The sequence below is a fragment of the Rhinoraja longicauda genome, chromosome 20, assembly GCF_053455715.1.
Source record: "Rhinoraja longicauda isolate Sanriku21f chromosome 20, sRhiLon1.1, whole genome shotgun sequence".
In the NCBI taxonomy this organism is placed as follows: Eukaryota; Metazoa; Chordata; class Chondrichthyes; order Rajiformes; family Arhynchobatidae; genus Rhinoraja; species Rhinoraja longicauda.
Window position 1 is genome coordinate 3171302 of NC_135972.1, and position 26860 is coordinate 3198161.

Consider the following 26860-nt stretch of genomic DNA (forward strand, 5'->3'; position numbering starts at 1 on the left):
ACAAAAATCAAATGATTGCAAGTACTGAGCAAGATGCCAAAAATGCAGTAAGCAAGCAGAAAATAGCAAATGGTGAGAGCAATTAACGGATGTGCATCATGTTGCAAAAATGTCACGAAAGGTGCAAACAGGTATGTGTGCAAGTGCAGGTTTTGTATCTCTAACTCACGCTTGTTCATTTGTCCAGGGATTTAAGTTTGGCCATTCTTTAGGAGTGGCATGCTAAACAAATGAATATTTTATGCGTTTAGAATAGATGTGGGAATATTCAGGTTCAATCCATTGACTCCAGACTTAGCTGATTTGAGGCCAGGCAGTAATAGGAATGGTATAATGAACTCGAGATATTCCACTCCCCATTCATACAATGATTGCTGATTGCTGCTCGTGGAAGAGGACGGAAGCAGAATTAGCTAATGCTTATATTTGGAAAGTCTGCCAACACTGTCAACGTTAACACAAGAGAAATGGCAACGCGAGAAAGAAGAATTGAATAAGTCTTGGTGTGTCGGTCAGGTAATGAGGAGATGATGGGAGGAAACTGGAAAGAGAAAAAACACCAATGGTTAAAAGAGGATTAGCATGTTTGAGAAGTAAGTAAGACAACTTTTTAACTGTACAGTAGTAATGAAAACATGATCGAATCAATGTAATTTGTGGAGTGACAAAAAAAAATCACTCTTATCACAAAGGCAGCATTTGTTCCTATATATCTAATTTCCTGGTCGTATTTAGCAACCTTCTTCTAGTGGGGAGTTACACAATAGTGGCCTTAGATTCCTAACACCTTGTTTCATTTTACCAAGGACAGTTAATGGAAATTGGAGTCAGCCACATATCTTAAATGTACGCAAGGCAATCCAACCACAAAATGAACCAAGAGCCAAGTTATTTACTTTATAATTCCCATTCATCATGATTTGCCTCTAAATCATTTTCATGCAACTCAGTATTTTCAATCAACCTGCATTAATCATGCGGAATCATTTGGGAAGGGAAATAGCATTTATATTTGAACACACTTTAGGAATGAACTAAGCAAAATTTCTGTTTGAAAATCCATATTTATTGAAGTTCAAATAATAATATTTCTTGGCACTCGTTTTTCTCATATATGTAATTTATGTAAAGATTTATTTAGATTCCAACCCATCATCCATTCCTAGGATCTATTATTCAGCACAGTACATAATTTATCAAAAATTGTTAATTAGTGTTCACCTTTACAAATCCATGTTTCTATATAGGATCCACACGATCCTTTGATTAGATTCTAGAGTATGAATAAAAGTTGCCACCAATCCTACCTAGAGTTTTATGATTTTTTTTCTCCAGCAGTGAATTGTGTTTTAGTTGATGTTAGCTGACAATAACTGTCATGGGATTATGTATAATGATGCCTCCTAGTTTCTGCTGAGCTGGATAACAACAGTTGACCTCAATGTCTCCAGAAAAGAGAAATGAGAAAGGACAAAATAAAAATCAGCCAGTGACCACTAATTTCTCTGCTGATTACAATCAAAATCAAAAATTGTGTTCATTAGATTCAGATGGGACATGATATCTCTCCTGGACAAATAACACAGAGACATGATTGCTTGGGCACAATAGCCGTGCTGGGTACCCACTGCGCATTAGACATTATGTGATCTTCCTTTCAAGAAAAGTAGGGGTAACATTAGAGGAAGAAAATGAACACCCCTGGTTAGAGTGACAATTATTGCCAGCCCTCTTAATGCGGCACTGTTTATACAAAATTATTCATGACTGTGAAAAGAAGCACAGAAATGAAAGACTGTTAAACCTAATCACGATTCTCCGTAACAGTAGATTTCAGAAAGGGTTATCGATGATGACGTGTTCTTCTCACACAGGGCTGGAAACGATTGTCTTACTAATCCTTGCACTAAACGTTTTTAACCTTCAGGTTAACCATGACAACTTGAAGACTCTGCAATCTTCAGAAAATAAGCCTGTCAGCTCTTTCGGCCGTGATTGCTTCTAATGGAGGCCTTGCTAAAGTGCATGCAGAGAATACAGAATGTTCTGACAATGCCAACCACTACCATCACCCCTCCCAAACCCATAGTGGTCATGACAAACAAATGGTGAGAGATTGCTGTTGGTGATCGTAGCAGATTAATGTTCAATTCAGAATAAAAACATTGTTCTCTGCTTTTTCCTTTAATGACACAGAAAGCTTTGTTAATCTGGGTTAATGTCTTAGTTACATCCATTTTTCAAAAGGCACACTGGCACTGCTGGTGGAGCTGCTGCCTTACAGCGCCAGAGATCAGGGTTCGATCCTGACCCCGAAAGCTGTCTGTGTGGAGTTTGCACATTCTTCCTGTGACTGCGTGTGTTTCTTCCGGTTTCCTTTCACATCCCAAAAAAGACGAGTGGGCTTGTAGGTTATTGGCCTCTGTAAACTGCCCCTGGTGTGTAGGGAGTGGATGAGAGAGTGGGACAACACAGAACCAGTGTGAACTAGGGTGATCGATGGTCAGCATGGACTCAGTGAACTGAAGAGCCTGTTTCCATGCTTTGTCTTTCAATCAATCAACAAAAAAAAATCAGAGTACTTATAAGGATAGAAGCTATCATTTCCAGGGAACTCCTGCAGATCCCGCTAAAAATGCAGAACATTATAAATCAATACAGGAGTAGGCTTTTCAGCTGTTTAACATTATCCTGTTATGAATGAGAAACGTGTCTAGCTTTCCACCTCATATACACCTTTAGACAATGCTTCCTTATACCGACAAGCCATTATATCCAAAGGACCATCGATACCCATTTTAAATGTTGAGAATGGGCAAGCATCAACAATCCTCCTGGGCAGAGTTCTGAGGTGAAATACCCTTCCCCTTGTTACCGCGTTAAGCCCCATACAAATATTGTATATCTGATTCAAATCATCTCTTTGCTTCTAGCCTCCATAAAACACAATTTGTTATCATTATTCATGGGATACTCCCCCAGCCCAAGAAGTAGTTTGATGAACTTTAATTGCTCTTCCTCTGAAGCAACGTACAGGTACTTAGATAAAGTGACTTAAATTCAATTGCCAGCAAAAGGATGGAAGATCATGGCCGTGAGGGGTATTTGGTCTTCAATAAATTGCTCATTGGTGTCCATTTTGGGTTTCCCTCAACCTCTGACACCCCAAAGCCTTTCCACTATCTACAAGGCACTAATCAGGAGTATAATGGAGTAATCTCCAATCTCTTGGATAGATCAACTCCAAAAAAGTTCAAGAAGCTCAATCAATCCTTACAAGTCAAAGTAACTTGCTTGACTGGATGGCCACCCACTACCTGAATATTGATTCCCTCCACCATCACGTCTAGCGTGTATTATCTGCAAAAAACACTGAAATTATTCACTGAACCTACTCCAACCAGACGCACTACATTCTCAAAGCCAATTAATAATTGCTGGCCCGCGCACATTCCAAACTAAAAAGTATAAATGAAAAAATGTTATATATAAATTTACTCCAACTCTAATTGTTTTGTACTGTGGATAAAATCCCATTTGTTCTAATTATTTGCTGCATCTGCCGATAATCTTTCTTTGATTTATGTAAAAGAACACCCTTGCCTACGTATGACCCTGGAGAACCCAACTGTTTTCCTCCACTCTCCCTGATGGATTCTAGAAATGTGTTTAATTCAACATAATGCCCATTGAATTTAATATTAAGAAATAAAAGCAGAATAACTTTCAGATTCACACTCGAGTCACATTTGAATATTTGTGTCAACAATTTCTTAATTCAATGCTTCTCATCAGATCTAGAACAGGTAAATTCTCAATGGCTATTTCTGCTGAATTTTATTGGCGAAAGACACAAGATTATTTTTGTTACTACGAATAACAAAAGCCATTCCTATTCTACTTATTTGCTAATGTGGCTGTGGTATCATTAACTATTTGATACACACATAATAATACTAATAACGATACATTATTTTACTTTGCCATTCTTTGTGCGGGAAATTGCATCAATCAAGATCAATAAAGACAGTATTAGAAATGGAACAATTCACCTTGCTCTGAGAATCAACGTCAAGCATTTCCAGCTCAGACACAACAGGATTTTAATATTTTAGTTCATAAGAACCATTTTGAATTTGCTAAAGCCCGAGTTAGGTTCCAGCCCAGATTTCTGAGGCGATCGGAGCTAATCAACTGTGTCACTCAGTTATAGTATTCAGTCAATCTTCCACTGTGCTGATTCAAAGATTCAACTCCACATGTTAACAAAGCAATTTCCCCCCAAATGTTATCTTGTCAGACACCCATTCAGCTACAAAATGTCATGAACATTGATTTTATGCCACTGCAAGCATATTATACACCAAAGCAACCTCTGCTAATTAGGTTGTATAAATTATTTAAAATTCTGTACATTGTCTGTGATTTCTAAACAAAACAGTGCAAATTGTCACTGTTATTATCTGAACGGAGATAGATTGGGTAAACGGAAAATGCAACAAGATCTGGATGTGATGATACCACAGTGACTGAAAGCTAGTGTTTGGGTGCAACAAACAGTTGGGAAATGGTATGTTGGCATTCACTGCAGGAGGATTTGTATACAGGAGCAAAGATTATCGCTGCAGCTGTGTAGAGTTTTAGCGAGACCTCATCTGGAGTTTTATGAGCAGTTTTAATCTCCTTGTTTGAGGAATGATGTTCCTGACACGGAGTAAAAGCAGCAAAGATCGGCTAGCAAGACTTATATACGAAGTAAGATTGTGTAGGTTAGACTAATTTTCAGTTGGGCGCAGAAGAATGAGAGTGGATTTCACAGAAACCTATAAAATTCTAAACAACGACGAGAAGTAGATATCTTTTGAACCAAAGAGATCCAGGCTTAAGGGTGAAGATAGGAACATGTTTCTGGGATGATTCTCCATGATGGTGTAGGGTCAAATGACCTGGTCCTGCTCCTAAACTTCAGAATGAAAGGGGAATAACTCCAAGAGTTCTTATTAGCCATTAAACAGAATGTAGTGTGCACTCACAGAAACTGACACTTCAGACCCTATTGGAAACTATCCCTTTACCTCATCAACAATCTATGCATTGGAGCCAATAATGATGACAGTATCAGCCACACATTGTCAGCATTTCCTCTTTGCACTGCATTTATCGTGTTCGAAGTCAACAAGTATCTGTGTGCATATTTTATCCTTCATAAGCATCCACTTGCCAGCATTGCATCACTGGATTAGCTAAACTCCAAAGCAAACAGATAGGTCATAGAGTAAGGCTCTTTAGTTAATGTAGAGCTCAGCAAACCTTATTTGATAAAGCAACATTCAATGAAATAAAGTAGTCAGTTACACCTGTGGATAAGATGCTTCTCATCTTCTCAGCAAAATAACGAACATGGGGTAGCTCCCGAGGAGAACGTTTTGAACATTTGTTAGGCCTCTGTGGTAAAATATTTTATCGACGTAAGAGGTTTTCAGTAATGTACATGGACAAAGTTAGTGGTGTAAACTATAACCAGAATAGATGGATGTGGGGAATGCAAGAACATCACACATTACTTGACCCACTTCCTCACCAACTGACCTTGGACAATTCTTCTTATTGTTTGTGCCAGGCGCGATTCGGTGTCTATTTGAAAATAACTCCTATCGCTAAGCTGGTACTCCTCTAGTTATGATATTACAACAAGTAAAACCATATGACCACCAGTGCAGTTCAACAATAACAAACCTTATCAGAAATACAGTAATAAACATTAATTTCACAAATATGAACTTGTATTTCACTTGCTTCTAAAGTCCTTGTAAAGCTTTGACTGAATTACTCATTAATTGGTCAAAGGTTATGTGGAAATATGATCTAATACATTTGTCCCAACCTAAGCAGAATAGATAAGGCTCAACCAAAGGGTGAAAGATGCTGTACTTGGACTTTCAAAAAGGCCCTTGATAAGGCACCATATAAAGAAGGTTCTTAAACAAAATGTGAGTGGGTGGTATTGGCTAAAACATGCAAGCATGGACTAAAGATTTTAAGGTGAGAGGTGAAAGACTTGATAGGAACCTGAGGGGTAACTTTTTCCACTCAGAGGGTGGTGGGTATATGGAACGAGCTGCCAGAGGATGTAGTTGAGGCAGGTACTATAACAACGTTTGAAAGGCACATGGACAGGTACATGGATAGGAAAGGTTTAGGGGGATATAGGCCAAATGTGGGCAAATGGGACTAGCTTAGATGTGGCATCTTGGTCAGCATTAACAAGCTGGACCAAAGGACCTGTTTCGGTGCTGTTTGACTCTGACTAATAGTTAATGGGAAGAATACAGAGAGTAGGGATGAATGGGTAATTATAAGATTGGGACGTTAGTCACGTGACGACAGCCAAAACTTGCCTGCACTCTAAATTGAGGATAAGAGGTAATTTTATTTTATTTTAGTTTAGTTTAGAGATACAGTGCAGAAACAGGCCCTTCGGCCCACTGAGTCCACAGCGACCAACGATCCCCAAACATTAACACACAGGAGGGACAGTATACACTTATACCAAACCAATTAACCTACAAACCTGAACAACATTTTTAAGGAGCGTGACAGGATATATACAGAGTTGATAATATCCTAGCTGGCTTGTCCAGAACCTGAAGCCGCCATCTCAAAATAGTGGGCAGTCATTAGAACAAACCTTTTTACAATTTCAGATGCTGTACAGAAACAGTACTAATCTCCTGAGAGGATATTACAGTGAAGTCATAAGTAGTAAGGTTAGTTTTTTATTTCACGGAATATTTAGACCGATGCATAGAAAATATGGAGCTAGAAATGGGGAAAACACACAAAAAGGGTAGTGAATCACTATCTAAGAAGGCTGTGGAGTCACTTAGCATATTCAAGGCAGAGAATTATGGTTGCTAATCACTTTAATTCCCCTTTCCCTTCTCACACTGGCCTTTCTGTCCTGGGCCTCCTCCACTGTCAGAGTGAGGCCCAGTGCAAATTGAAGGAACAGCACCTCATATTTTGTTTGGGCAGCTTACACCCCAGCAGAATGAATATTGAAGGTAGACACAAAATGCTGGAGTAACTCAGAGGGACGGGCAGCATCTCTGGAGAGAAGGAATGGGTGACGTTTTGGGTCGAGACCCTGCTTCAGGAAGTGTGAGACTTCCTGAAGAAGGGTCTCGACCCAAAACGTCACCCATTCCTTCTCTCAAAGATACTGCCTGTCCCACTGAGTTACTCCAGCATTTTGTGTCTACCTTCCATTTTGAACCAGCATCTGCAGTTCTTTCCTACATGTTATGAATATTGACTTCTCTAACTTTAAGTAACTCTTGCTTTCCCTCTCTCTCCATCCCTCCCACTTCCTAGTTCTCCTACCTGTCTGACTGGCCCCTTGATTAAATTTTATCACTGTTGTCACCTTCTCTTAGCTAACAATGATCTATTCTGCATTTTCCTTCACCTCCTTTGATGTCTCATTTTTACACCTTACCCTCCCTTATCTCTGTGTCTCCCTCTCCCCTGAGTCTCGACTAGAAACGTCACCCATTCCTTCTATCCAAAGATGCTGCCTGTCCTGCTGAGTTACTCCAACATTTTGTGTCTATCTTTGGTGTAAACCAGCATCTGCAGTTCCTTCCTACACAATGATGATTTTATATATATTGAGTGAAACATGTGGAAACAATGTTTCACGTGTTACATGTGAAGTGTAATAAAGCAGTGTTGAGGTCAAAATCATCGTGATCTTATTTTTTCCAAACCTGCATTAGAATTCAAATGGCCAATCCCAGCCTCAATTTCCAATGTTTGTACATTCTAACTCTGCTTCATGAATACAGGATAAATGAGGGAGTTGCTCACTAAATTAGATTTATTTGTAATATGCTTCCGTTTGTCACATTAATCTGCCATATTGATATCCACTTATTGACATTAACTTTTTCATACCCCAAGTGCAAAGATGAAGGGTGGCATGCATCTCAGTTCATGCCAAACCATGATGATCTCTTTAGAATTTCAGATGCAGTACAGCAACAGTGCTAATCTCCTGAGAGGAGATTACAGTAAAGTCCTAAGTAGTCAGGCTAGTCTTTTCTTTGGCAAAATGTTTATACAGATTGATCGAAAATATGGAGCTAGAAAGAGGCAAACATAATTGCCAGGATTCGGGGTATTAGGGGTTTTAGCTACAAGCCAGAATGGTCATAATTATGTGGTATTAACTGAAGGGAGAGGTTGGACAAACTTGGATTGTTTTCGCTCGAATGCCAGAGGATAAGGGGAGACCTGATAGAAGTATATAAAACTATGAGAGGCATAGATAGGGTAGACAGTCAGAACCTTTTTCCCCAGGGTGGGAAAGATCAATGACTTGAGGGCATTGTTTTAAGGTGAGAGGGGCAAGGTTTAAAGGAGATGTGCAGGCCAAGTTTTTTTTAAAAACTTTTACTTTTCTTTACACAGAGGGTGGTGAGTGTCTGGAACACTCTGCCAAGGGTGGTGATGGATGCAGATAGGAAAGTGGTGTTTGTAAGCTTTTTTAGATATGCAGGGGATGGATGGATGTGCATCATGTGCATGCAGAGGAGCACAGCCATTGTGGGCTGAAGGGCCTGTTCCTGTGCTGTACTGTTCGATGTTCCACCAAAATACAGAGAGACAGAATCAAATAAAGAGAGAGATAAGGGTGGACAGAATGGCAAAGAGGCAGAACTACGAGATATGATGGAGATAGGCAACAAATAAACACACTTTCCCCTGAGTATTCACGCAGAAGACCACCTGAAAGACGTAGATAAGTTCACCCTGACATTGAATAAAATCTGGCGAGGGAGAGTCAGACTCTAAGTTGGACAAAGAGAAAAGACAATGAGGGAAGCAGCAACTTTGTTAAAAAATCTAAAATTATAGAAAGAAAAGAAGGAAAATGGAGCCCGAACCAAAAGAATGAATTTGACAAAAAGATGGGCAGCCTTGAGAAAAAACAGGAATTCGATTTAACAAGTTTTTTTAACAGATGCAAAGTTTTTTAACAGATGCAAAGCAATTACAGAAAATAAATTTCTGCATGTTCATATTGATATTGATATATATAATAATTAAGATGCAGTTTCTCATCAAAGGGTGTACATTACAACACAATCTATAAGAGTCCTTTCAAAATCGTGTGTTTGGTTAAACACAGTTGTGTGTTTGTGTTTGTGTGTGTGTGTGTGTGTGTGTGTGTGTGTGTGTGGACAGGTTGGAGAGGGCTGATCTGGGTAGGAAGAACCCTGGCATTCGTGTATCAGGAACATTCTCCAAACATTTATCAAAAAATAATTAACATTAGAGTGCACATAAAAATAAAACGTCACCTGGTGCCCTGAATCTTTGGATATCTATTGGTACGTCACTAGCTTCTGCACTTATCTGCAATCTGGAAGTCATGTATTTTAGGCGGCATAGTGGTAGAGCTGCTGTCTCACACCTGAGTTCGATCCTGACCTCTGGTGCTGTCTGTGTGGAGTTTGCAAGTTCTCCCTGTGACTGCATGGGTTTCCTCCGGGTGCTCCAGTTTCCTCCCACATCCCAAAGAGATGTGAGTTTATTGGGGGATTCCCCTCTGTAAATTGCAACCCTAGTGTGCGCAGAGTACATGTGAACGTGGGATAACATAGAACTAGTGTGAACGGGTGATCGATGGGCAGCGTGGACTCGGTGGGCTGAAGAACATGTTTCCAAACTGTCTCGTTCAAGAAAAATTCAAAAGATTCTAACATTTCTGAAATCCTTGTTAACTCTCCTTTGCTTGAGCACATCACTTTTTGCTGATTATACTTCAAACACCGTTTTTGCTCGTCACTACTCTCATGTCCCTTCTCCTTCAAGCTGACTAGAGTATATTTTTCGAAGTTAGTTATAATTGCACTCAAAGGTTGACACAAAATGCTGGAGTAACTCAGCGGGCCAGGCAGCATCTCGGGAGAGAAGGAATGGGTGGCGTTTCGGGTCGAGACCCTTCTTCAGTCTGAAGAAGGGTCTCGACCCGAAACGCCACCCATTCCTTCTCTCCTGAGATGCTGCCTGGCCCGCTGAGTTACTCCAGCATTTTGTGTCTATCTTCGAATTTAACCAACATCTGCTGGTTTTTTTGTTACAAAAAAATTGCACTCACTTCTTTTCACCCAGCCCCACTACCAAGTAAATGGGAAGTAGTGGTGATTTTTTTAAAGTCAATGCCCTGTGCTAATGCTTACTGGATCTTACACCTGAATACACACGTTTAGCAGTGGCATCCTCTGCAGCTCAGAAAGGTATTATTACATTGTCAGCAAGTGTAATATTCACTCGGGCTTTTCCACTTCCAAAGCTCAGAGATGAAGACTCTAAACTCCACCAAGTAAATCTTCCAGGCCCATCGGTTATCTGAAACATTTTTTTTTTGGATAACTACAGGGGCAGTTTTAGAGTCATAGAGCAGGTAAATGTGTCCTTCTCGTCAATGCCGGCCAAGATGCCCCTTCTCAAGCAGTCCCGTTTCCCCACGTTTGGCCCATATCCCTCTAAACTGTCAAATCGTCTCTTCATAGTACAGTCCCTGCCTCAACTACCTCCCCTGGCAGCCCGTTCCAAACACCCACCAGCCTCTGTGTGGAAAATATTAACTTAGTCGCGTTTCTACATGGAGAGAGAAAAAAAAAACCAAAACACTATGAAGATTAATTTACAGACAGAAACCGCTGCGGGGTTGAATGAGTCGAGCGGCCAGCGAGCGATGCGCTTGTTTGTGTCAAGAGGCGAGGGATAAAGTTGAGGAGGAGCGGGGCTGTGCAGGACTTACTGTGGGTTGCAGGGGGTGGGTGCTCTGGCGGTGATGGCGGGGTGTTTGTGCTGTGGGTCGTGCTGCTGGAGGTGCTGCTGGAGGTGCTGCTGCTGCTGCTGCTGATAGTGGTGGTGGTGGTGGTGGTGGGGGCCGGGGCCGCTGCCGCTGTTGCTGCCGCTGGCCGGCTGCTCTTTCAAGCTCCGGTTCTCCTCCAGCAGCTCCTCCACCTTCAGCTCCAGCTCACGGATCCTGTGCCTCTGGGTCTGGATCAGGGTCTGCTGGTTCTGCACGATGGTGGTCAACTCTTTGAGGTACAGCACCGCCCTCATCGGGTTCTCCATCAGGCTCTCCATGGCTGGCGGAGGAAGCAGGGGAGGGAGATAGATGGATAGATAGATGCGAGCTGCTGCTGATGCTGATGCTACTCCGCGCTCAGGCGGCTGCTGATGCTGCTACTGCCTCTGGACCAGCTGGAAACCGACGCACAGCCACGCTACTTAAAGCGACAACGCGCCTGTTTAAAGGCACCCACCGTGCAACGTTCAAACGCCCACCGACAAAAGCAAAGCAAAGCAAAGCATAGCACAGCACAGCACGGCACAGCACAGCACAGCACGGCACAGCCTCGAACCTCTTGTGGCTTATTTTGGTGAGTCGCCAGCTGGGCTACACGGGTCACTCCTTGGGTCTTCATCTTTCACATCTTAATGGGGGAGATTATAATAGAGATTATTTACAATCATGAGAGGAATAGTTCGGGGTAGACGCACATGGTCTCTTGCCCAGAGTAGGGGAATCCAGGACCAGAGGATATGGGTTTAAGGGAAGAGGAATCTGAGGGGTAACGCTCTCTTCACACAAAGGGCGGTGGGTGTATGGAATGAGCTGCCAGAGGAGGTAGTTGAGGCTGGGATTACTGCAACATTCAAGAAAATATTAGACAGGTTCATGGATAGGATAGGTTTAGAGGGACATGGGCCAAAAGCAGGCAGGTGGGACGAGTGTAGCTGGGACATGTTGGCCGATGTGGCAAGTATTCATGTTGTATGGCTCTATGAGATGGGGTTGAAATCTCTACCTCAACCAGCAGAGTTCCACTGGGACTTCTTCAGTCCGAAGAAGGGTCTCGACCCGAAACATCACCCATTCCTTCCCTCCAGAGATGCTGCCTGACCCGCTGAGTCACTCCAGCATTTTGTGTCTACCTTCGATGTAAACCAGCATCTGCAGTTCTTTCTTACACCGGGCTTATTTTTCTGCTATTTTGTTCTATATTCTCGGCTGGCAGAGAGCAAGAGATTTCATTTGAAGAAGATATCATTTTTAAAATTCAATTTTCAGGTTGTAAGGTTTGCTGATAAGGCCAGCATTGATTGCCTCTCCCTAACTGCCTTTGAGCGGTGGGAATTGAGCAGCCTTACTGAACCACTGCAGTCAACTTGGTGAAGATGCTTCCACAGTGCCTCTGGATAGGGTTCCAGAGTTTAAACCCAGCAGTACGAAGGATGTTTCCAAGTCAGGATAATGTGTGACTTGGACGACTACTTGAAGCTAGTAGTGGTGCAGCCTGCAGTCAATGATTGCGAAGCCCCAAGGCAATAGACAATAGACAATAGGTACAGGAGGAGGCCATTCGGCCCTTCGAGCCACCACCGCCATTCAATGTGATCATGGCTGATCATTCTCAATCAGTACCCCGTTCCTGCCTTCTCCCCATACCCCCTGACTCCGCTATCCTTAAGAGCTCTATCTAGCTCTCTCTTGAATGCATTCAGAGAATTGGCCTCCAATGCCTTCTGAGATAGAGAATTCCACAGATTTACAACTCTCTGATTGAAAAAGTTTTTCCTCATCTCAGTTCTAAATGGCCTACCCCTTATTCTTAAACTGTGGCCCCTTGTTCTGGACTCCCCCAACATTGGGAACATGTTTACTGCCTCTAACATGTCCAACCCCTTAATAATCTTATACGTTTTGATAAGATCTCCTTTCATCCTTCTAAATTCCAGTGTGTAGGGTTCCAGAGTTTAAACCCAGCAGTACGAAGGATGTTTCCAAGTCAGGATAATGTGTGACTTGGACGACTACTTGAAGCTCTTAGTGGTGGAGCCTGCAGTCAATGAATGCGAAGTCCCAAGGCCTTCTTCACTACCCCCTCCTCTCACCAATATACCAATGTACTGATATGCTCTGGTATGTTGAAGGTATGCCTCCTGGCAGGATCACCCATGCCGGCCAGGTGGAGGCGGGAGGTTCCCGACTAAGCGCAACCCAAGGAACATCTCAATGGTGGAACAGGTGGAGGATGCTGGCTGGCCGGCGGTAAAGCACTACAATGGCCAAGGTGGAGTAAGGCTGCAGGAGGGGGAGACAGCCAACTGCTGAGGAGTCCATGACGTTGGAGCTGGGTCTGTCTCTGTCAAGGACCATGTGGTGGCTGTATGTGCACCATACACCCCGCGTTAAAAGATGTCACAAACGGGATACCAGGAAGACAATCATATACGACTTCCAATGCCACAGTATTATTGTCTGAGGAGAGATTAGGTTGACTGGGCCACACTCTCGCATTTAGAAGCAATCTCAGTGAAAGACATCAAATTATTGCCAGTGTGGATGCAGAAGTGATGTTTTCCACCGTTGGGAAGTTCGCAGCCAGGAAATCGTGAATCCTGGACCTCTCTACTCCAGAGGGAAGTGGAGATACATTCACTGAGTACTGTATGTCCAAAGCAGAGATTGGTAGATTTTAAGGTATTAATGGAATCAAAGAATTATGGAGTCATTGCAGGCAAGTGGCATTGAAATAAAATGTCAACAACAACCCTATTGTACAATGGGTGGGGGGGCAATGGCATTTTTCAAATTTCATCTGTTGTTATTATTATGTTACTGTGTAGTTATGCTCCGTTGCTCTTGTCACCACACCTTTGGTTTTACATGGTATAATTAATACACATTGCTTCCCTCTTCATCAATGATTTTCTGTCAAGGGTGCTTACAAGCTGCTCAACAAATACTCTGAATCAAATTGGTGATGTATTAATGTGGATATTAGGACATAAGAGATAGGACATGAGAAATAGAAGCAGTAGGGGGCTATTCACCGCCTCACACCTGCTGTGCTCAAGATCATGGCTCATCACAGGGCGATATAGTGACCCAGCTGGTAGAGCCGCTGCCTCACTGCGCCACAGACCCAGGTTTGATCCTGGATTTGGGCGCTGACTGTGTGGAGTTTGTACCTTCTCCCTGTGACGGCATGAATATCCTCCGGGTGCTCCGATTTCCCCTCACATCCCAAACACGTGAGGACTTGTTGGTTAATTGACCTCGGTAAATTGTCCTTAGTGTGTAGGAAGTGGATGGAAAAAGTGGGATAACATAGAACTAGTGTGAACGGGTAATCGATGGTCAGCGCAGTTTTGGTTGGCTAAAGGCCCTGTTTCCATGCTGGATCTTTCAATCCATTGATCAATTTATCTCAATGCCACCCTCCTGAATTAACCCGATATGCCTTGATCACCTCGGTATCTGAAAATCTTTGTCGTCCATACACTGTGTGACTAAATTCTCTCAAAACCCGGGACATGCACCACTCATGCCACCTCTGCACAACCCTCCAAATCCATGAACCAATTTAGTTTAGAGATACAGCGCGGAAACAGACCCTTTGGGCCCACCGGGTCCGCGCTGACCAGCGATCCCCGCACATTAACACTATCCTATTCCCATTAGGGTCAATTTTTACATTTACCAAGCCAATTTACCTACAAACCTGTATGTCTGAAGTGTGGGAGGAAACCGAAGATCTCTGAGAAAACCCACGCAGGTCACGGGGAGAACGTACAAACTCCGTACAGACAGCCCCCGTAGTCGGGATGGAACCCGGGTCTCCGGCGCTGCATTCGCTGTAAGGCAGCAACTCTACCGCTGCGCCACCGTGACCGCCCTATGTTTTCATTCTCTCCCCAACTATAGGCTCTTGTCATGCAACAGCAACAGCAACAGCCAATGTATTGTCTATATGTCATTTTGAATTCCCAACGCAGGCTAGAGAAAATACTGCAAGTGTGTTCTCAAATTCTTCTTGCAAAGATGTAACATCCACACCATCTCGTGGGTGGCTCGTTTTGATTGTTCAAAATGACTTTTGGGAAGCAAGACAATTTTTCTCTGCAACAAGAGCATGGAGATGGACATACTTATGCACTATCAGCGGGAGCATATCTCTAATAACCTACCTCTAATAATCTCCAGCACCCCCCTCCCCCTCCCATATCAAACATCACCTGTCCCACACGCTGCTGTATCTGTGCATCATTTTTTAGATTTAGATTTAGATTTAGAGATACAGCACGGAAACAGGCCCTTTGGCCCACTGAGTCCGCGCCGCCCAGCGATCCCGGCACATTAACACTATCCTACACACACTAGGGACAATTTTTACTGCCTCTAACCACTGCATTTTTACTGCCTCTAACCACTAACCACCCAGCCAATTAACCTACATACCTGTACGTCTTTGGAGTGTGGGAGGAAACCGAAGATCTCGGAGAAAACCCACGCAGGTCACGGGGAGAACGTACAAACTCCGTACAGATGGCGCCCGTAGTCAGGATCGAACCTGAGTCTCCGGCGCTGCATTCGCTGTAAGGCAGCAACTCTACCGCTGCGCCACCGTGCCGCCCTGGGGAGGATCGTTTAGTCAACCCAGAACCTTAAGAACAGAAACAAGTCATTCTCAACCCTGAGAGAGACTGCCAAAGAAGAAGGATATCAGTCTGAAGAAGGGTCCCAACCTAAAAGGCCATGTATCCATTTCTTCCACAGATGCTGGCTGACCCGCTTAGTTACTCCAGCACTTTGTGTTTTGCTCAAATATAGCAGGTAGTTCAGCTGCCATCAAGTTTCCCAAAACTAGTATCATAGAGTTCTATAATAGCCATGAAGCCCAGCGGTTGAATTAGATGCTAATTGACAAATCAGCGATATACTTTTAATCAGGGCACTCAAATCCTTTTGCAGGCCTTCCTCGACATCACATCGTTATAGCTGTGCCTTTGACTCTTTTCTGTTTATGACAATCTGTGCAATTGTTCCATTCACTGGATCTGAAAGCAAGATCATCATCTTCAATCAGAAATGCCCAAAGCTGCCCCTACCACCCGAACCTCCTCCTGCTTAAAATGGCATCATCCCTTCCTTCTTTTCAGCTATTGTAATGGTATTGTTTATCGTTGTGACATGTGCCGTGATATGGTGAAAAGGTTTACTTTTCCTGCTAGCCAGACAAATTTGATAATACTATACAGGATAGGCACGAAGTGCTAGTGTAATTCAGAGGGTCAGGCAGCATCTCTGGAGAAAATGGAGAGAAGACATTTTGGGTGGGAACACTTCTTCAAACTGATACAATACAGGAATGCAATTAAGCCAGACACAAGTATAACAGGTAGAACAAAAATTACCAGTGTGCAGAATATAGATTCTTGGCATTATGGCATAACAGTTCCAGAGATAAAGTCCAGTGCGTGCAATGAGGTAAGTTGTAAGATCAGCACTGTACCCTAGCGTATGGGAGAACTGTTCAGAAACTCCAATATCAGAAGGGAGGAAGATGTTCAGATAAAATGAAGATGAAAAAAATAGTGAGCTTAGCAGATTCATCCTTTAAGCAGCTAGCTTGTGAGCACTGCTGGAAAGTCCATGCCGAATCTGTGAATATGGCCCGCTACTGTGCAATCGGCTGGCCAACTGCAGTCTGGAAGGGAACTATGAATCTGGTCTTGTTCCCCATGTTTGTTTTGTTCCCCATGTTCATCTTTGCTGTCTGTAGTCACACACATTCACCCACAAATTCTCATAAACCAATCCCAATCACTGTATTTCTAGAGAGAGATAGACTAATGGATGGAGATAGAGTGAAATAAAAGCATTCCATAAAGGATAGGCTTGTTAGAACTAATTGCAATTTCTTATAAAATTGTTTCAGAGTTAATGATGTGAATATTTCATGGACCACGCTAAACATCATCTATCTGGAAATGGTTAGCATCAACACTGAATTAATCTCGTCTAAAATTGATTTGTTTAAAATGAATCCTTTGGGGCAATATGTTTTTTTATGGATAGGATTCCATTTATAGAAACATAGAAACAGAGAAAATAGGTGCCGGAGGAGGCCATTCGGCCCTTCGAGCCAGCACCGCCATTCATTGTGATCATGGCTGATCATCCACAATCAGTAACCCGTGCCTGCCTTCTCCCCATATCCTCCCGATTCCGCTAGCCCCCTAGAGCTCTATCTAACTCTCTTTTAAATTCATCCAGTGAATTGGCCTCCATTGCCTTCTGTGGCAGAGAATTCCACAAATTCACAACTCTCTGGATGAAAGGGTTTCTTCTCATCTCAGCTTTAAATGGCCTCCCCTTTATTCTTAGACTGTGGCCCCTGGTTCTGGACTCCCCCAGCATTGGGAAAAATTTTCCTGCATCCAGCTTGTCCAGTCCTTTTATAATTTTATATGTTTCTATAAGACCCCCTCTCATCCTTCTAAATTCCAGTGAATATAAGCCCAGTCTTTCCAATCTTTCCTCATATGACAGTCCCGCCATCCCGGGGATTAACCTTGTGAACCTACGCTGCACTCCCTCAATAGCAAGGATGTCCTTCCTCAAATTGGGAGACCAAAACTCCATACAATACTCCAGATGTGGTCTCACCAGGGCCCTGTACAACTGCAGAAGGACCTCTTTACTTCTATACTCAAATCCTCGCGTTATGAAGGTCAACATACCATTAGCTTTCTTCACTGCCTGCTGTACCTGCATGTTTACTTTCAGTAACAAGGACACCCAGGTCTCGTTGCACTTCCCTGTTTCCTAATCTGACACCATTGAGATAATAATCCGCCTCCTTGTTCTTGCCGCCAAAGTGGATAACCTCACATTTATCTACATTATACTGCATCTGCCATGCATCTGCCCACTCACTCAACCTGTCCAAGTCACCCTGCAACCTCCTAGCATCCTCTTCGCAGTTCACACTGCCACCCAGCTTGGTGTCATCTGCAAATTTGCTAGTGTTACATTTAATTCCATCATCTAAATCATTAATATATATTGTAAATAGTTGTGGCCCCAGCACCGAGCCTTGCGCACTCCGCTCGCCACTGCCTGCCATTCTGATAGGGACCCGTTTATTCCTACTCTTTGTTTCTATTGAGTGGTTTATTCCTACACTTTTTTTTAAAAGGGGTAGAACTGAGGAAAAAACATGTATGCAGAGAAGTAAAGGGAGGCAGAAGAAAAGGAAAGCGACAGGGAGGACAGGAAACAGATTGGTAGAAAATGGAGAAGAATTATATATTGCGTGAAAGAACATTATGACATGCAGATAAAAAGAGTGTCCAAGAGTTAAAAATTGAAGGATGAACAAAGAGAAGAGATACAGGTGAAAAAAATAAACACTTATAGGGAGGACGACAGATGAGACACGAGGAGAGAGAAATAGAGAGGAGCAACGACAGTCAAATAAAAATAAATCTTGCAGAGTAATGGCTAGTGACAGTTAAGCAGAAATATGGATGGAGCCAAACAGAAATGCACGTGAGTGAGAGAGTAAGGACTGGCATTCCTTCTATTAATTAAAGAAAGGCTGACCCAGAAAGCGGCACACGAATGATTAAAGCTCTTATCTGACAGCATTTCTCCACGGCTCTAGTACTGTGCTAAAATTGAGCAGTGATCAACAACATGATCCAACAGTGACAGAAAGAATTCCCCTAGTTTCTGACTGCTGTAATTGCGTTATTTAGCTCTGTCTAAGTGTATAGCCTAGGGCTATGCAAAGAGACCTTAACAAAATTATACATTCATTTCACGTGGATGCCAGTGAAGCAGCCTCATGAATTGTAATCAAAACTGTCAGTGTGAGAGACCTAAAAATAAGATATATGCAGATCAGTCATATAAAAGTAATTTGATGCTTTAAAAGCTTTGGCAACAAATCCCCAATGTTCAAGTTGTGTGATGCTTCCACGTAAAAAAACAGGTTTTCTGATTTTTGCTTGGAGCTTAATTTTTATCAGCTCAACAGCAAATTAAAGCACAATTTTGGGACTAAATCACCTAACTGTAATTTTGATCCTCTTAAAGACACTTGTATGCAGGCAAAGTTTTAGATGTTTGTTCTGACGAATGCATAAAGTGGGTGGTAAGGGGTACAGTGCCAGATTGACTGATCATAATGTTTCGATAACGTCATCATTGGTTGTTGTCTCACAAGTTTGTTGTGTGTCTCCAGCAAGTCTAGAAAGCATGAAAAATTGGAAATTCTATGCAAAATGTTCTTTAACTCCCAAAGTCCGCTGACATTCTTGTAAACCTGGTCGGGAACTAGTATTCTTTTTAAGTGGAAACCCAAGAGACACAGTTCTTCCTTCCGAACTACAATGATGGATCTGCAAATTGGCATGGTATTTGTCTGTTGGTGAACTACACAAGTGAGATTTTCTGCACAAGACAGATACTCCTCCCCATTCTATGCATATTTGCATATTCGAATTGGCAAAAAATTAAAACAAAGCTGCCGATATATTCCATGAGGTACCTTTGCTGCAATGTGAGATAAAGTAATAGTCATAGAGACATACCGCATGGAACCAGGCCCTTCGATCCGACTCGCCCTTGCTGACCAAGATGACCCATCTAAGTTATTCCCATTTACCCAGATTTGGTCTATATCCCTCTACCCACCTACTACGTACCTATCCAAGTGTCTTTCAGCATAGTGCTCAGCCACCGGGAGATCAGTTTGGTCAATGCAGACCGAGCGCCTTTTGGCTAAGATCAAGTGTAGTATCTGTTCTGGCACAATCTAATGTTCTTATAAGAACAGTGTAAGTATAAGAGCAGTATTTGCATTAGATCATCGACGAGGAGCGGAGGTCAGGAGCACGTGTCTGGTTTAGGGGTGGATCCATGCTGGTTGGGTAACCAACCTAACACCCTTATCCAGGTGGGATGGCAGTAGCAAGTGGAGCTGGAGGGCAGGGTATCCGGAATACCCTGCGTGTATCGGTGAAGGACCTCAAGGAGGGGAACCCTTTCTCAAGGGATCTCTTCATCAAGAAGGTGCTGCTGGAGGCCTGTGGATTCAAGGCCGGGGACATCTTCTGCCTCCAGGACTTCCCAGGTAACGGATATTTCGACGTTACCTTCCAGAACCCGGCGGGATGGCAGAAGTTGCTGCAGGATTTCCGTGAGAAGGGGGATGAAGCCCCGCTGTCGCTCCTGAAGGTGCAGCCGCTCTTCACCCTCCCCACCCAGAGGGAACGGATGATCACGGTGCACATGTTTAACCCACATGTGCCCGTCGTGGATGTCCTCACCTTCCTTGCGCGCTACGTCGAAGGGGCCGGAAACTGCGTGGACATAAAGGACTTGTTCGGGATCTGGACGAGCAAGAGGCAGGTAAAGGTGAAGCTGAGGGTGGACGGGAAGGGATTCATTGTCCACCCTCCCTCGGTGTTCGCTATCGGAGGGAACCGGGGCTACATGACGTACGTGGGGCAGCCCAGGGTGTGCAGGAAATGCAACAAACCTGGGCACGTGGCGGCAGAATGCAGGACAGTCGTCTGCAGAAACTGCAAGTTAGAAGGCCACGAGACAAGGGATTGTAAAGAGAGTAAGAGCTGCAACCTGTGTGGGGAGGCAGGCCACCTTTACAGGGCCTGCCCTAAAAGAGCAAGCACTTATGCACAGGCGATAAGAGGGGCCGCTGCCAGCACCCCCAGGGTGGAAGAGACGCCTCCTACCACGGAAAAAGTCCAAAAAGGAAAGGAGAGCAGGGGCGAGGACAACGCGACCACCAGGAGCCCCCAACCGCAGGACAGAGCCCCCCAGGCCCCCGCCCACGAGGGTGAGTCGATGGAAGAGGGGGAACAGGAAGAGGAGGAATGGAAGGTGGTACAGTCGAGGAAAACATTGAAGGCTGTGCGCACGGAGAAAAAGGCGGAGGGGGCAAGCAAGTCCCAAAAAAGAGTCCTCTCCCAGGACGAGGCCAGCAGCCTCTCCGCATCGGAGGATGAGACGACCAGGAAGAGCCGACAACGGAGGCAGAGGCAGAGGAAGAAAACGGGGGAGGAGGAAGGTAAGAGAAAGAACGTGTCTGTTGCCCCCCAGCCCCAGGAGACTGGGAGCGGCACAACGGCCAATGGGCCCCTGCTCCGGGAGACCGTGAGCGGCACAACGGCCAATGGGACCTGCTCCGGGAGACCGGGAGCGGCACAACGGGCAATGGGCCCCAGCTCCGGGAGACCGGGAGCAGTGCAGTGGCCAATGGGCCCCAGCTCCGGGAGACCGGGAGCAGTGCAGTGGCCAATGGGCCCCAGCTCCAGGACACTGGGAGCAGCGCAGTGGCTTCGCCAGAAAATACACCCTGTGCTGAGGAAGCCACCAACCTGTACCACTACCTGTGCGACAAAAATGTGCAGGAACTCAGCCAGATGATTGGCATGCGGGAGGATCGCCTGGGACACTAAAGGACAATGGAGCTGAAACTGGCATCCTTAAACGTGCGCAGTGTGAAGAGCACTGTGCGATGTGTATCCGCCTTGCAGTACCTGGCCAAGGTAAAGGCGGATGTGACTTTTTTACAGGAGTGCGGGCTGCCACACCTTCGCTGCTATCGGAGGTGGTCGCGATGGTGGCCCCACGGACTGTCTGTATGGTCGGGGGGAAATGATTGTCGTGCGTCCGGTCTGGGGATCTTGCTGCGGGGAGGGGGCTTCACCATCACTGAGGTAAGGGAGGTGGTGGGGGGTCGTCTCTTGGTGGTGGATGTAATGTACCGTGGTTCTCCGCTCCGGCTGATTAATGTGTATGCCTCACCCAGGTGGAGCGAGCGGGTGGCCGTCCTCCAGCAGCTCCCACCGCTGCTGGCCACGTCTAGACCGCTCGTTCTGGCCGGTGACTTCAACTGCATCATCGATGCGGCTGGACGATCCGGCAGTGCCAACCACAGACTGGACGGCACCTCCAAACTCCTGGTGGAAACGGTCAAAGATGCAAAGCTGCGCGACGCCTTCAGTGACCCTGCAGGCGGAGTCCAGCCACGGTTCACCTGGTCAGGACCAAACGGTTCAGCCCAGTCCCGGATAGACTTCCTCTTCACATCGAGGGCCGTCACGGTCAGACACACCGACCTCGCCCCGGTGTTCTTCTCTGACCACTGCCTCCTTCAGGCCACCTGTCACCTACAGGAGGACCGGAAGGCGGGCAGAGGGACGTGGAAGCTAAACGTGGAGCTGTTGACCCCGGAGAACGTTAAGGAGCTAAAGAGGGACTACGCATGTTGGAGAACTGTGAGGCCCCTCTTTGACTCCCAGACACTCTGGTGGGAGGCAACAAAGGAGAACATCAAGAAGTTCTTCGTCTCCAAAGGTGTTCAGAGAGCAAGATAGGGTAAGAGGGAACTGTGTCAACTCCAGACAGATTTGCAGCAGCTACTCCTTCTGCAGAGGAGAGGGGTGGATGTGAGGGAGGAACTGAGAGAGTTGAAGGGCCGGCAAGCTCGGCTCTTTACCTCTGAATCCTCCAAGATCATCTTCCGGTCCAGGGTCCGCCATGTTGAGCAGGATGAGACGTGCTCACGTTACTTCTTCCATAAGGTTCACAGGGGGAGCTCTGTGATCAAAAGCCTTAGGGAGGAGGACGGCTCGGTAACATCCTCGCAGACAGACATGCTCAAGATCTGCAGATCCTTTTATAAGGATCTGTACGATGTAAAGACCACAGACAGCACCGCCTCCCAGAACTTCCTGTCCTCCATCACGGAAGTCTTGGACGACAGCAAGCGGGAGAGTCTGGACCAACCACTGACCCTGGAGGAGCTGACTGGCTCCATCCGTTCCTTTGACTCGAGTAAAACTCCCGGAGGCGATGGCTTACCGGCAGAGTTGTACTCGGCTCTGTGGGACTGGGTGGGCCCGGACCTGCTGGAAGTGTACAACGATATACTTCTAGCAGGCAGCATGTCAGACTCTATGAGGAAAGGCAACATCACCCTGATCTACAAGCAGAAGGGGGAGATGAATGACTTAAGGAATTGGAGACCCATCACATTGTTGAATGTAGACTACAAGATCCTGTCTAAGGCCATCGCCAACCGGGTCAAGTCTGCTCTGGGACAGGTGATCCACCCGGACCAAACCTGTGCTGTACCTGGCAGGAAAATCTCAGACAGCCTGGTGCTGCTGAGAGATACCATTGCCTACGTGCAGGACAGACGGGTGGATGCCTGCCTGGTCAGCTTGGACCAGGAGAAGGCCTTCGACAGGATATCGCACACGTACATGAGGGACGTGCTCTCCAAAATGGGCTTTGGGGAGGGAATCAGGAAGTGGATACAACTGCTCTACTCTGATATCTGTAGTGCAGTCCAAATTAATGGGTGGGAATCAGACAGCTTCCCCGTCAGGTCTGGAGTCAGGCAGGGTTGCCCTCTTTCCCCTGTCTTGTTCGTCTGTTGCATTGAACCCTTTGCCGAATCCATCAGGAAGGATGCGAGCATAAGAGGAGTGACATTGCCAGGCAGTGGGGGCACTCAGGTCAAGGCCTCCCTGTACATGGACGATGTCGCCGTCTTCTGCTCGGATCCAGGGTCGGTCCGCAGACTGATCAGCGTCTGCGACCAGTTTGAGTTGGCCACGGGGGCCAGGGTAAACCGCAGGAAGAGCGAGGCCATGCTCTTTGGCAACTGGCCCGACCGATCTTCCATCCCCTTCACCATCAAGCCTGACTTCCTGAAGGTGCTGGGGATCTGGTTCGGGAAGGCTGAGGCATGTAACAAAAATTGGCTGGAGTGGATAGCCAAGGTGGGGAAGAAGCTGGAGCTGTGGAAGCAGCGCTCCCTCTCCATCACGGGGAAAAACCTGGTCATCAGGTGTGAGGTGCTCTCGGGGCTGCTGTACTTGGCGCAAGTGTGGCCCGTCCCTCCCTCCTACGCCACGGGGATCACCCGGGCCGTCTTCCGTTTCATCTGGGGGTCGGCGATGGACCGGGTGCGACGAGCCACAATGCACAAGTCGGCAGAAAACGGGGGTAAAGACGTGCCCAACGTCGCCCTCATTCTGATGGCCACTTTCGTGTGTGGCTGCATCAGGCGGAGCATAGAGCCAAGGCACGTGGGCACCAAATGCCACTACCTGCTGAGGTTCTACCTGTCCCCGGTGTTGCGAAGGATGGGCCTGGCGCAGATGCCACGCAATGTGCCAGTCAGCTGGACATTGCCGAACCATCTGTCGTTTGTGGACAGGTTCTTCCGGACCAACACCTTTGACCACAAGTCCATCGGGCAGTGGTCAGCACGGAACGTCCTGCAGGCACTGCAGGGGAATGACTCCATGGATCCTGTGGCGTGGTTCCCAGAACAGACAGCCCAGCTTGTCTGGCAAAATGCCTCATCGCCAGTACTCACCAACAAGCACCAAGACCTGGCTTGGCTGGCGGTGAGGGGAGCCCTCCCAGTCAGATCCTTCCTGCACCGCCGGAACCTCACTACCAGCGCACGCTGCCCTCGGGACGGCTGCTACGGAGAGGAAACGGTGGCCCACCTCTTCAAAGAGTGTGGATTTGCCAGGAGAGTCTGGAGAGGTCTGCAGGGGTCCCTGTCACGATTCATTCCGAGCAGCTCCGTCACAGAGGACTCTGTGCTCTACGGACTGTTCCCAGGGACGCATTCCGAGACTGACATCGAGTGCTGCTGGAAGGTCATCAACTCGGTGAAAGACGCTCTTTGGTCTGCCCGATCCTTGTTGACCTCCCAGCGGAGCGAGCTGTCCGTCAAGGAATGTTGCCGACTGGCCCACTGCAGACTGCAGGAGTACGTGCTGAGGGACGCTCTGAAGCTCGGTGCAGCCAACGCCAAGGCCCTGTGGGGGAGGACCACAGTCTAGGGTCCTTCCGCTGCTGGACATGGGGGGCAGGGTGTGGTGGAGAGAGACGCCCCTCCAAATAAGGGATATGTATGTAAATGTATGTAAATGTCTAAGTAAATGCCTGTATTGAATATGTAACCTCCGGAAATGTCGGATGGGTTTGTTTAAAAATGATGTTTTGTAAATGATATTTATTACTTGAATAAAGTATTTTTTGATTAAAAAAAAAATAAATAAAAAAAAAAAAAGTGTCTTTCGGCATAGTGCAGCAGCAGTGTTGCTGCCTTACAGCGCTTACGGTGCCAGAGATCCGGGTTCAATCCTGACTACGGGTGCTGTCCTATATGTAAGGGGTTTCTGCGCCGAGCTTTCGCCCGACCTAAGGTCCCCGTGCCTTGCACTGATCCCTTGACCAGGCCGCGCACACTGGTTCCCCGTGAGTGGTTCGACCCACTCACCCCCTACGGTTCTAGACACTGGACTTAGATGCAGGAGCGTTTATAGTGCAGAAAAATTCAACCAGACCAGATTTGAAGACCAGGGTTTAAATGAAAAAGGTTTTTATTGAGCGCTTGGGACTATTGTCCATGAATACTTATACACAGTTCTATTAGACATATGCACAACTACACAAATACTTAGACACAGTTCTACTAGACGTATGCACACTTACACGAACACTTTTGACGCAGTTCTAAAAGACATAGGCATAACTACACGAATACTTAGACACAGTTCTATTAGACATATTCTTGACTGTAAGATGGGGAACGTACGACACATCGCAAACTTGACCGACACATATTCATTTACACACCCACGTTTATTCAAACCACCCTCCCCTCCCCTCTACACTAAAACTATGTCCAGGATGTGCAGGATCGGGGTACATGCTCACCATGGGGCTATTACTGGGGTTACTGGCTGTTCGTGCTGCTTCTCCGCTGCTTTCCGTGAGGGTCGTGCTTGTCCCCTGAGTTTCTTCCTTCCGTTTCTTGCGTTCCTGGCCAGTCGTTGCGAGCGTTGCTGTCCCTGCTGCGAGCGTGTCTTTCTTGCCTGTCTTTTCGTCTTCCTCCTGGCTTGCGTTCCTTGCAGGTTTTCTTGCAGTATTTCTTCTTTAGTTGCGTGCCGGCTCTTCTCTCTTGCACTTCGCTTCTTCTTGCCTGTCTTTTCTTCCTCCTGCATCCGTTTGACTTGAGTTTAAAACCCAAAAGTCGTGGCCAGTTATACTATTCTGACCCGTCCTATCTCCCGCCAGATCTTGGGATCTCTTTGTTTAAAAGATATGTATGAGTTTTCTCTCTGATCTGCGCTTATGTCCGGGGGTACCGGGGATGGCCAGACGGTGTTAATTGGTATTTCGTTGCGAGGTGATGGGTTTAACTGGTTTCCCATCACCTACCAGGTAGTTTTCTATGGGCTATTGTGCCCCCTTAACGAGATTAACTGTGTAGGTCGGCTTGGGGCATTGTGAGTATGCTGATGTCAGCGCCCCAGTGTCTGGACTTCGACCTGGTTTCGCAGGTTTCTGCATGGCCAATACCCATCCATTGTTCTGGCCGTGGCTTTGCAGAAACCTAGAGACTGGGCTGTAAGGTTTTTGCTTTTGTGGCTGGTCACGAGGTCCTGCAGCCATCTTAGGACCCACGGATTGTGACATCCCTTAGTAAACTGACCGCAGCCTTTCTCCGCTATCAGCCCCAGTCTCCCGTTTAAAATGTCCAAACTGCAGCTTTTTGGTTTGGTGTTGCTTGCAGAATGAGGGAAAACTTCTCAAATCTTACAGTCCCTCCTGTTGATTTGCATAACCCCAGCTTATCAAATCAATTAAATAATGTGGTTGAGCAATGTTTTCCCGATTCTCCACATCCAGACCCCTGAGGTTTTAACTAACTAGTGCTCCATTGCGAACATACAGTCCCCATCTTTCAGGCTGACCTATACTGTCCGTGTCACGGGCAAAACTATATAACAGGTATAACAGGTATAACAGAGCTTTATTTGTCGTTCGGTACCGAAGTACCGAACGAAACTACATAGCAGTCATAGAAAAAAAAAGAAAAAAAGAACACAAGACACATAACCCCAACACAAACGTCCATCA

At 45.8% G+C, this 26860-nt stretch overlaps 2 protein-coding genes across 5 annotated transcripts in view; one reads left to right on the plus strand and one right to left on the minus strand.

The window, feature by feature from the left end:
- The window catches only part of iqsec3a (IQ motif and Sec7 domain ArfGEF 3a), a 253682-nt gene extending 242393 nt beyond the window's left edge, over positions 1 to 11289 (minus strand). For all 4 annotated transcript variants that reach the window (XM_078416738.1, XM_078416737.1, XM_078416740.1 and 1 more), the window contains exon 1: positions 10832 to 11289. In XM_078416738.1, the coding sequence (XP_078272864.1) occupies positions 10832 to 11166 (335 nt within the window). In that variant the 5' untranslated portion in view covers positions 11167 to 11289. The remainder of the gene's footprint in view (positions 1 to 10831) is intronic.
- A 115-nt stretch (positions 11290 to 11404) lies between these two features.
- Positions 11405 to 26860, plus strand: part of wash1 (WAS protein family homolog 1) — a 64178-nt gene continuing 48722 nt past the window's right edge. Inside the window, exon 1 of the mRNA XM_078416746.1 lies at positions 11405 to 11462. The gene's annotated coding sequence lies outside the window, so the exon portion shown is untranslated. The remainder of the gene's footprint in view (positions 11463 to 26860) is intronic.